Raw genomic sequence first — 12,177 nt, forward strand, 5'->3', positions numbered from 1 at the left:
TACTAGGTATTTGGTCAGTAACTGAGATAAAGAACAGAGTTTTACTTCCGTGGTCAGTCCCTTGTACATGATTTCAGTTAATAAAGTGAACCCAAAGGGAAAGGGCTATCAGCTTCTAACCCCAGACACCTTGCTTAATCAGAGGTATCTGCTGGGATCAGAGAATGCTCAGCACAACGGCTGATGAGAAACATCATTAACTTTTTAAGCATGTAAGAAACAAAAATTCCTCAAAATTCTACCTCAACACAAAGTCGCTTAATTGGAAGTGGAATGAAAATATTCTGCACTAGAACAGACTCCTAAACCTGATCTCAAAAGCATACATGAGTTAAGGTTAATGTAAGTGCTGAATCTACCTATCATCCATCCCCCTTTAGAAGGTTTAGCCAATAGAGAAGGAATTTCAGGAGCATACTGATTTTTTTTTAAAATGATGAGAAATAATCAAAACGACAACAAACAAAAATGGTGTAGGGTAAAAAAAATCAGAGAGGGTTAAAGTATATTCTTTTTCCTTCAGATTTGCCTTGCAGAGTTTTTTTCTTTTGGGTCTCAACCAATGGACAAAAAAAGTAGGAAAGACAAAAACAAAACCAAAAAAAGATGTATCTGGGGGGATCCAAATTAGAAACACCCCGGAACAAAGAAAAATGATGACAGTATAAAAAGTTACCCACATTCCAGATAGCTCTGGGTAGAAAGGGTTAAAAGTTCAAAACTTTCTCACCTTAGAGGTTTCCATATATTATGAAGAAAATACATTGTGAGGTTGCTGTCACAGCATTGATGTGCAGAGCGGTTAAAAAAGTGAGACATGGGCACTTATACAATGTCTTACAAAAAACATCATAGAGAAATAACAAACAATAACAATTTCAGGCAACAAGACCACAGGATAGCAAGTTAACAAACTTTTTAACCTCTTTTTTTTTGTTTTTTGTTTTTTAAATATTAGGGATTTATACAAAACACATAATAAAATACCCATGTTATCAAATTACTTCTCACAAGAAACACACTGAAGCTCTAGGAAGGAAGTACCTTTGGAATTTGGCACTATATATTTTCACTTTTTTTCTTTAAAAGAAAAAAAAATCACATTTTGCTGAACACAAACACATCTAAATAGTCCACAATAAAAAAAAAAAAATGACATCAATGCTTTACAAGCCAACACAAAACTTATTCTGGAATAGGTTTTTTTTTTTTTTTTTTCCCCTCACATGAAATTTTTTTTTTTAAGCAAACATTTTTTTTTGAAATTCTTTAAGTAAACCAATTCTAAACTTGTCTTATCAACAGAGAACATTAAGACCGTAAGACTCATGATGAAGCCACAACTTAATTCACAGAAGCACCAACGTAACACAGTTTACAGTAACCTTTCTCCTGTACATTGAAACAGTATAAAATATAGGTAATTTCATGTGCATTAAACCATGGATTGTCTAACTGTGAGTCAGTTCAGCAAAAGGTGACACAAATAGGTAGCATTTGCCCCAAAACAGGGTAAATATTTTTCTTATACTAATCTACAAAAAGTGGTTCTATATATATATCTTAATGAGAAAGTGAGCCACCTAAAATGGCCTTATCAAAAAACTTTACACTGCCTGAAAAATGTAAAAACTATTACAGACCTCTAGAGACTTAAAATCAGACAGTTTTTTTCTCAAACTGTTTTTGGAAGTAGTCTGTTAGAAACCAACATTCTGTGTCCCTGGACACATATTGCTATTGTTACCAGTGACCGGGAAGAATGCCAATCCCTGTATAATACTTTCAAGTCTGTTTTATGAAAAGAAAAAAAATAAGAAAGAAACGTTTTTGCCACAGGTTTTTTCTATAATTAATTTGTCTAATAATAAATTTCAGTCTTGCATGAATGCAGCAATGTTTTTCACATTGACTTCCCAGAATTCAATAGCTAGATGAGGTCACATGCAAATTTCAAAGGTCAAACTAGATCAAAGGTCAGTAGGAGAACCAAATGTGATGTGAGGTCAGAAAGACATCAGAAACAATGACGGGACGATGAAACTTTTTTTTTGAGACGCCACAGGGACATGCTAGGCAAACGGTGAACTAACGGGCATGAAGATGTCTAGGGAGAAAACAAGGGAGAGTAAAAAGTTACACAGAATCTACGCAGCAGCAACAAAATCACTCTTAAGGGTGCAGGAGAAAAACTAATGCAAATCTTAGGTCATTAGGGAGTCTACGAGCCATTCGCGTAATTTGCATTTCTTACAATCTTTATCCACAGCACAATGGAACCCCAAGAGAATCCATCCGGAGGAGGAGAGGGGATGGATTCTGGGTGTTTTGGGATGGGGGCTGGCAAGGGACAAGGGGAGAGGATCCAGTTTCAACGGATGTAACATATGGGGAGAGTCAGACGACTGAGCTGTAAACTAGATAATGGAAGTTACGAACAAAATAATCAGACAGATACGAACAACGAGAGGATAAAGCATGAACTGTAGGCCTAGGGTTCAACGGTGAAAAAAAGCCCATTCCTAGAACGATTCCTCTAGAGACTACTTCAAAAGGATCTAGCTAGCACAGAGAACTGCTCTTTAGGTACCCAATAAGTTAACAATAGGCAATAAATAACTTCCATTATTTCTGAGGCAGTAAAAATTTTGTACAAAAATAGAAATGCTTTTTTTACAAATAAAATTTACAGGCCTGTGGCTTTCTTTTTTATTTATGTATTTATGTATTATTTATTTATTATTAAATTTATCTTTCAAGAAACATCAAGTATTTTCACTCATTTTTATTTTATTTTTAAACCCTGTAGCTTTAAGAAACAGATCTCTAAATCTTTTTTTTTTACATTAATCCTTTCTAAAAACTAAAAATAAAACAACGAAATAGACAACCAGTGTAATAATCTGACCAATAAATGTCATGTTTCTTTGAACCCTAAAATAAAATCCTACTTGTTAAAACAGAACCAAATGTAGTGGAAAGACGTTTGTGTTGTTTTAAGTGCTTCTCCTGGCTTCTCTCTTGCGCTAGGCCACCACCTTAACCTCTAAACGGTTGGCGCCCTCCTCGAGGGTGGGCGCGGACAAGGAGGGGTGAATTCTCCAGGCAGTGCTCTGGGGCACCAGGGGTCTCAGAGTTAGAATTGCACATTAGCCTTTGTTTGCCTTTTAAATTCTCAAGATGTCATTTATTTATGTGTGTTTTTCTTAAAAAAAAAAAAAAAAAAAAAAAAAAAAAAGCAAAACCGAAGAAACAAAAAACGAAAACAAAACAAAGGTAAAAGGAGATTCAAATTGCAAAACAAAGGAGAATACAGTGGCACAACTGGAAGAGGAGTTTACTCAATAGAAACAAGGTAGCCCGAGTTTTAATTATGGCGAACGGGGACGGGGGAGTGGGAAGGGGACATGGAGGCCTTATTGTAAAAATAACCGTCTCTCTTGGTAAAAGTTGGCAATGTGGTCCTCCTCTGCCTTTCCTGTTGAGAACAGGCTGGCTTGTGGGACTTACCCTAAGAAAGCTAAAATAAGAGCAGGGAGCCTCTGGGGTTAGGATCAGTAAGGTTTGCTGTCGTTTTTGGAGCGCTTCAGCTGGACCTTCAAGCGTTTCATGCCAATCTGAAAGCCATTCATAGCCTGGATAGCAGCTTGTGCAGACACCGGATTGTCGTAGCTAACAAAACCTGGAAAACACAAGGGGAAGGAGGGTGGGAATCAACATGGAGAGGGAGCAGGGCGTCACGGGGTGGCTGGAGAGTTAGCAGAAAGTGGTAGGTGATGTGCACGTCCTGTGGGCTCCGTGCAGCTCCACTCAGCTCACTGTGTGCCTACCATGTACGGACACGCAGTGTTTATGGGCAGCACTGGAAATCTCCACTGAGAAGCAGGGAGAAAAGCTGATGCATCACGGCAACAGAACCCGTCTGTGAAAAGCTACATCTCCCAACTCCCGGCCTCTTTTGTTTACCGAACCCTTTTGAGAGAGCCCCGGGTTCCCTGAAGTGGTGCTCATGGGAGCATAGGGATACATACTCCAGGGTTCAAACGGCCCCCCAGAGGCTCACAGGTCCCAACCCAGTGAGGTTTAAAGGCAGGGCTGGTGACGGTGCCCTGCAAAGATCCTGACTTTCATTCCAATTCTCCATCTGTATCCACAGAGCCCATACCCGTTCCTCTGTCGGATGGGGTCAGTTAGTGAATTAACTCTGGAGTAATTTATACTTGGTTTCTAACATTGTGGAGTTATTTCTGGGAGGAACCTAGGGACCCAAGGGAAATGCTGGGCCTTTTTTCCATAGCTCAACTTCCATTTTCAAAGCTCCGCTGAGTTCAACAGACTGGAAATCTCTGCCTTGCAACCTCTAAGAATATTAAGAGTGAACAGCTCAGGGCATAAGAACCACCCTAACAGACTTCCTAGCATCTTTCTCTGTACCAACACTCACCACCAAAATGGCAGGGAGGGCAGGCTTCTGACAAAGAACGAGTGATGCTCTGCAAAGACCCAGAAACAATTCTGATCATATGGTTTGTTCAGACACTGGGGGTGGGGGTGGCAGGGTACACGCAAAACTTTCTTTAGTTAATGCTGGTGTAAAGCTGTCGAGCTTGTACTGTCCCTACTTGGGGTTGAAAGGAAGCCATTATACGGAGTGCATCTTCGCTCTGTTAAGAACGTTCTGTATTAGGCTTCTTCAACGATCTACTATTAAAAGTCTAAAGCTAAAGAGAAAATTCCTTTACAAACTAGAGGAGGAAGACAAGGACATAAAATATACCTTCCGCAGAGTTCTCAGCTGATAAAAATGAGCATATGGTGTAATGCAGCAAAGCTTTTCCTAGGCAGGCTGTATTGCAAAATGGGGGTATAGATTTTTGACTAAATCCAATTCCTGGTATGGGTGATCGTGAATCCAAGATTTTTGCTATGATTTTCTCCTTTCCTTCCAGGTCTTTATCCAGAAGTAGCAAGATAGTTAAAGAATGGAAATGGATCAAGGGTGAAATGGGCAACGAAACCTGGCCACGAGGTTAGTTAGCATGGAAGAATGGGGTACCAGCTTATGACAACTCTGGCCTCCCCTCTCCCCGCCACCATTAGGCTGGCTCACTGAGAAACGTAGGTATGGGATGCTGTAGCTTGTGACAAAAATTGAAAACAGTGCGTAGCATTGCATACAATTGTCTGCTGATATTCATAGGCGTAGGTTGATTACACACTGGTTGAATAGTTTGTGGGCTGATATAATCTCTTTTCAAGGCTGTACATATTTTCTTAAATTCAGACCCTGAAGCACAATCCCTTTCCAATCTCCAGATAAGCCCAGGACATTGTTTAGCAATGAGGAGTATAAAAATCTGGTTCAAAACCTTGTGCAGGGAAGCTCCTAACGGTAAGCTACCCAAGTGCACGCTCACCCCCTACGTAACCACTTACTTTCCACTTCACTCGCTCACGAACCATCACAAGGGGGTTTATGTAGCAGATGCCATAGTGTATTGAGTTCAGGCTGACAGCCTTTCCAGTTGGGTAAAAACAGTGACTTTCAGTGGTTGCCATACTAATTCCCCTAAACACAGAGGCTTCAGGCCTTGCTGGTTGATAGCACAGAAATTAGAAAGGTGTTATATGATAATGGGGTTTTAGAAGCCGAAACATTGTCTTTAGATGAGCTGCCCATTACCAGTGAGACGGATCTTAAGTTTGAGTACCACCCCTCCCACCTCGCTGTTTTTGTTGATACCATTCACTTTCATTTGCGTTTCCACTGGTCTGTATCTATTTCGCTTTGTTTTGTACGGCTACAGCCTACTACCCACATGAATTACTAAACTGGAGGAATGATTCAGGCAAATGTTCTATTAAACTGGGCCACGACTTGTCAAGTGAATAATATATACTCTTAACATTCTGGCCTCTAAGCCACTTTGGGGGCCCAGAAGGGTTCAAAAAGTAAAACACGAAATAGATTTAATGAATGCTGTGCTTTTGCTATAAGACATCAGAGCAAGTAGAGAGCGGGCCTTACTCTCTCAGGGAGGAAACACTGCCCAGGAGGCAGAGTCTGGGCACCTTGAGGAAGGAGGTCAAGCCACCGAGGACCTGAGTTTTCCAGCGTTCTCTGATTCCTGTAAGTCCTGTGCTCTGCCTCCACTCATTCAGTCCCTGCAGATCCTGTCATTGCAAATTCTGGCTCCTGAATCTCAGCACAAGCAGCACTTCACGTGACTGTGAAATACCTCCACGGCCTGCCCCGGGGCTCAAGGCGCTGTGGTGTGGTGGGCAGCGTAGCCCCAGGCCTGCCGTGACGGGATGTGCATTCTCGTGAGGGTTCATGTGAGTGTACGTGGTGCTGAACAGGAGCCTCCCAGTACGACATGCTACCCAAAGCCACAGTGTCTGAATCCTACTGGACCCAGAAGGGCCTGGAAACCGTGGCAAAGGGTCTGTAGTGCCCTTCTGTATCAGGGTAGCCTAAACTACACTACAGTCTGCTAAGTGTATTTCCATCTGCTAAAGCTGGCTTCAGACCTTGGGGCTTAAAGAAATTGCTGCTGCTCTATAGTGAAAGATGATTAGATGTATGGAGCAAGACGCTCTAATAGCACAGGATACAGCAATACCTAATGTATAGGCATTTAATTTCCCAGATCCTTTTTATATAGCCCCTACCTCTGCTTTTGATTACACGACTTTGCCCAGTCTGCTTACATGGATCCAGAAAACCGGGAAACGGCACCACCCAGGGAAGGCCCTATCTGGACGTCTAAATGTTTGCCATTTACATTTTCCTTCCCATGACTCCTCACTTGGGAATGAACTGTGATATTCTGGCTTGGTTTCTTTTGCATACCAAAGCACTTGCTCAGATTGGTCTGTTTGTCAATGAAGACTTTAGCAGAGATAACATTTCCAAAAGGCATGAACATCTGCAGAATGTCCTGGTCTCCAAACTCCTGTGGAAGGTGGTAAATAAAGAGGTTTGCACCCTCTGGACCTAAAGAGGAAAAAGAAATCAGAGTAAGGTATTCTTCGCTTCTTAGTTCCCCAGGCCTCTTCTTAGGACTGCTTTAACAACAGGCTAAGCATGTGCCTTCCTCTCATACTAAAGGGAACAAAACAGATATATACATGTCAAGTGCTGGTATGTCTTTCAAGATGGGAATCACCTTTCAGATGTTCCAATTTCCAGAGACAATGGTCTGTGGCTCATATTTGCTTAGGGCACATAGTTTTAGTCTCTTCTTCGTGGGGATGAGGGCGGCTGCCATAGGGTAGAGCTGGGGAGGAGAATGCAGGTGTGGGGTTTTCCCGGGTGGCTGTGTTTTTGTTGTATGTATATACTGTTTCTCGGGAGTTGAGAGTATCCTGTGTTTTCTAAGCAAATTGCAGCAATTTAGAGTAATGGATATAGCAGTAATGTTGCTTGGATTTCTCAATCATTTACCTAATTATCCATCCAGTTTTGATTTGCCAAATCTCTTAACACACAGTCTAATAATCATTTTTATTAGAAATGACTGGCAATGAGTCAAAGCAGGGAAAAATAGGTAGCTAGAGTTTCACAGGCGTGATAGGAATTATACCACTGGGGATTAGCCTTGGAAATGAACGCGCAAGGTGCCGACTCTAGTCAGAGACTGAACTCATCCAAGCTCCTCACGCTCCACTGTCACTTTCCAGAGAAACAAGAAGCAAGGGCAGAGAAGGGAAGGTCTTCCTAGCTATGCTGGTTAGAAAGGTAGGCTCTTCTAAGTGTCTTCCCGTGCACTCTCCCCTCTCTCTATAGCCACCTGCACAAGAACCATCTGAAGGTTAAAAGGAGCAAAAAAGGAAAAGGAGGGAATCTGAATGACCCGGTGGGAGGTACCCATCTTCTAATATATAACCAGCAAGAACACTTTGTAGGCTGAAGGCTGCCTGCTGTGGTTACAGATCTTCCCCCAGCTGGTTCTCAGAGGCCCCGGGGCTAGATCCCTCTAGGATGTTCCAAGTTCTGGGCCTGGTGTCCCCTGGAACCAGCACTGCCTGTGGGGCGGGGACAATATATCAGTCTACGAAAAGTAAAACTGGGGTAAAAGAACTTTGTGAAAATAAGAGAAACATCTTCATAAAGAAGAGTCAAACCAAGTTTCTTCCCACAAAACAGGAGTGTTCTAATGCGTAGGACTTGTCACAAGGAAGTCTTCTTGAGGCAAATGTCTAAAGCCACACAGGTGAAGCCTTTCTTATTTAAGTGCCAACGTGACCACTTTAATTTTCGGTGTCACAAGTTGCACGGACAAAGCCATGTTCCAGTGCAAGGAGGCAGTCTGTATTTAAAGGGACATGCTTGCAGGACTTAGGGCCCCACATGTTTCCTGGTTTAAAAAAATTCTTAAGCAATCCAAACTTAATATGGATAGATGTAAAACCAAAACAGTAGAAATGGGTGGAGTGGTACTATGCCAGGCACATCTTTTGCAATACGTATATTGGGCAAATCTGGTGCCATCCAGATTTCATATTCCTTCTAGATAAAAGATCCAAGTGTACAAATGAGGATTTAGGGGACCCACTTTGATCTGTGAAGTCATCTCCACTCCTGAAGCCTGGGGAGAAATGCAGTTTAATGTGCTCTGACAGATTTACTGGCCATGCCTGGATAATCCTGGCATTCTAGAACGCTGGACATTCTGACTGTATCTGAGCCAGAGACGGGGACCAAGAAAATACAAAATGGTAATCTAAGGAGGTTTTGTCTTCTTATTCACTATTTTCTCGGGTAAAACTGCCACCAGCATCTCCTAGTGTATGACCCCCCCTCCCTCCCCGTTTTTTCTTTACCCAGCAACAGTTTGATTTTGCAAACTGCCAAAACTGTGAACACTAGAACACTTTGAGGGTTCCCCCTTTGTATCCACCTCTACGTTTAGTAAAAACCTGACAAAGCACATATTCCTTGGAGTTTCCTAGTACACATTATTTTTTACTTCCTAGAGTTGCTTACATGGTTGGCCCCAGCTGGGTGGGTGCTCACATTTTGTATTTCTCATGGGGCACTTGGTCTAGCATGGAGTGCTGGGGTATCTGTGTCAGCCAGCCTACGCCCACCAGCTTTTGCTCAGGCATCCAGAGGCTCTGCCTCTGTGTGTGTGTATAAGCGAGAGACTTGCCTCCTGTAAATCAGGGAGGATGGGAAAGTATAGAGAAGGTCCTTTAGGAGGGACAGGAAAGGTGGTTAGTGTTCCTCATCAGCTTTCAGAAGATTTAGCTGGGCGAAATATCAAACCTACTTTAAAAAACAAAGCCAGCCTGGCTCACTTTCCTCTGGGAAAATATACACTAGGATACATGACTAAACACATCAACTTGATTTTCAACTCTCTTGACTAAAGAACAAAACTATGGAGTAGAAAGGCTAAAAATCTATTCAGTAGTGGAATTCATCTTTTTTCTTCTTCTTCCCCTTTCCAGTATAATGTGCCTTGAAAACAACAATTTAGGTAAAACTAATATTAAGATGGTTTAAATTTCTTGAGCACACATCACTGGGTGAGAAGAAGGTGATCAGAGGAGAGGCAGGAGGAAGTGGGAAATGATTTAAAAACACTCAACAAGCCAAAAAACACCACCAACCACAAAAATCAAGCACTGAACCTTGCTACTGGTAGGCCCGATACCTAAATGTCAATAATCCAGTGGGTGGCCATTCTTCATGTTAATCCCCGAGAGTGAGCTACTGCGCAGGCTATCCTGAAAACTCAAGGCATGGACACTGGGGGCAGTGGAGGAAGTGTTTGGGGCCTAGACTTCACCCTTGCACTGTTACATGCTGAGGCCACCGTGACTCAAGTTTTTCAGCGACAAGGGTTATGTGGCTTGCTGGAAGGCCCCGATGGGACAATGGAGAAGTGACCGGCATTCTCTAAAAATCACGTAGGGACCTGGCTTTTATGTTCTTTTCTGAGAACATTCTTATCTCATATACCCCTCCTACCACCCTTATTTGTCACTATTTGGGTAGTTAGACCCTGGACAAAGGGACCTCAGTGCAGGCTTTTCTTGGGGAAACAAGGCATATATGACGTGCAGTCTCCCCACACCTCAGGAGACACAGTGGACTGAACAGTTGTGCAGCTTTTTAAAAACCTACATTAACAGTCACAGCTGAGAGTAAAGAAACTTTCATCTATCTTTCACTTTTAACGATCTCTTAAGATTAGAAAAAAATCTTTTTTTACACATGAGTCTCTTTAAAGCTGTGTCCCTTTTAAGGTTCACTTTATAAAGTAAAACTATTCTGTTTCTTGTAGAACACCAGATTTCAAGTCGAAGTTTGCACACAAGAATAGTTGGGAACTGTAGGGTGAGGATAAAGAAGGGGAAGAAATTAAAATGTCTTCAGTACTTCCCCACCGTAGCTTCTTCCCCCATACTGTAACAGGTCAGAAAGAGAATAAACATAATGTTGCAGATTTTGCTTTAAAGAAACCAAAAGGGAAAAAGACAAGCTATCCCTCTTCTGGACTGGCTCATGAACTATTTTACAGTTAGCTTTAATTCATTCTTAGTATTAACTTCCTGATACTCAATTTGCCTTATTGGCAGAGGAGCAAGACAATCGGTCACTTAGTTACTTGCTCCGAGGACCCCCGATTAAACACGGACCCAGTCGATCCTAATGGTGGATCTGATCATCGCCCTGGAAAGCCTCGCCTACCGAGAGGCAGGCTTCGCGGTCCCAGGGCTACTGGACGCTGAGAAACCCGGGACGTGCCTGAGAGCGCTTTGCCCACAGGAGACTCTCCGTTCACCCCCTGCACTCACGCGGAGTTGAGGTGTAAGGGGAGAAATCGTAGATGGTCCGCGCCGACTCGGGAAAGGGGGTTCCTGCAGCGTTTTGAGGACAGCAATTCCTAAGTGATTGCGTGTAAGGGTGCAGTGGGGGAGAAATCCATATTGGGAGGTAAATTAAAAGAACGAAAAATTCAAAGATAAACGGACAAGGCTGAACAGGAGGGGAGAGAAGATTCAAACCAATGGTTTAGGCCTGTTAAGTTTCTTAAAAGGAAAAAAAAAAACCAAAAAACCCAAAGACCCGCAAAAAAAGAAAACCACCACAAACCCCAGGAAGAACAGAAGTACGCTAACTGCCCTCTCGTGACGCCGGCCCCATCTAGCTTCTCCGAAGCCCGCCGCCACGGTGGGTGCTGCCCGCCGCGCCCAGGCCCGGGCCGGGCACCTACCTTCCTTCTGGCTGCCCGCGGCGCTCTGCTGCTGCAGCAGGCTCTGGCTGTACAGAGTGGGCAGCGCCGCGGCCGCGTACTGCTGGATCCCTGAGTAGGCCTGCGTGAGGGCGTCCATGGTGCCCGCCGTGCCATTCGTCAAGCCCGTGGCGCCAAGTCCTCCGTTCAGAGCCGCCATACCTGAGAGCATTTGAGCAACTTTACAAAAAACCCAACAATAGAGAAGAGAAACAGCACTTTTCATTAGTGCTTTCCAAAGGAAGTTAGAGAATCATTTGACACACGTACAACAGCAAGTGCATGCAGCCGGCACACCAGTGAAACCGACACGGAAGGAAAAACGCAACGATGCAGGAATACATCAGCATGATGGTAAACAGACCACGCCCCCCAAAGCCCCCTGAGCAATGACACCCTCACTCCCTAAGGCCAGCGATCAAAACTCACAGAGGCACTACCGACAGACAACACGTCTCCATTCCATGCGCTGTGCTACTGGCAAGTCCCGCTATCGTTTTGAAATGAAAGCCTTCTCCTTGGAGCTTAGAAGCGTGGAAAAAAACATTAGTGACAGAGGATTGTAACATCTGTACCCTTCAGTCCACCTCCTGGGCCCTCTGAAGGGCCATGGGAAGGCTCACGGGTTGGAGGAGAAAGGGGTAAAACTGGTGTCCCTAGGCCATCTGACCAGACGGTCCTGGAGGCCAGCTCTGTCCTCCGTGAGCCAGCGTGCAGGCAGTGCCCTTCCGGCTCTACGAAACAGCAGAGGGATGGTGTCAAGGAGGAGGACCTCAGGGAGAATACGCAAGCTGATCAAGAATTAAGGCCAGGGATGGGGCGCCTGGGTGGCGCAGTCGGTTAAGCGTCCGACTTCAGCCAGGTCACGATCTCGCGGTCCGGTCCATGAGTTCGAGCCCCGCGTCAGGCTCCGGGCTGATGGCTCGGAGCC

At 43.8% G+C, this 12,177-nt stretch overlaps 1 protein-coding gene across 14 annotated transcripts in view; it reads right to left on the bottom strand.

Annotated features, from left to right (window-relative positions):
- Positions 1-899: 899 nt before the first annotated feature.
- Positions 900-12,177, bottom strand: part of CELF2 (CUGBP Elav-like family member 2) — an 835,088-nt gene continuing 823,810 nt past the window's right edge. For 9 of the 14 annotated variants that reach the window (XM_058682201.1, XM_058682202.1, XM_058682193.1 and 6 more), the window contains 3 exons: positions 11,229-11,426; positions 6,854-6,997; positions 3,214-3,682 (listed from right to left, as the gene is read on the bottom strand). In XM_058682201.1, coding sequence (XP_058538184.1) covers positions 3,555-3,682; positions 6,854-6,997; positions 11,229-11,426 — 470 coding nt within the window. In that variant the 3' untranslated portion in view covers positions 3,214-3,554. Of the gene's footprint in view, positions 2,108-3,213; positions 3,683-6,853; positions 6,998-11,228; positions 11,427-12,177 lie in introns of those variants that run through there. The other 5 variants (XM_058682195.1, XM_058682196.1, XM_058682192.1 and 2 more) reach the window with 4 other exon arrangements.

The sequence above is a fragment of the Neofelis nebulosa genome, chromosome 8 (assembly GCF_028018385.1).
Source record: "Neofelis nebulosa isolate mNeoNeb1 chromosome 8, mNeoNeb1.pri, whole genome shotgun sequence".
Taxonomy (NCBI): Eukaryota; Metazoa; Chordata; class Mammalia; order Carnivora; family Felidae; genus Neofelis; species Neofelis nebulosa.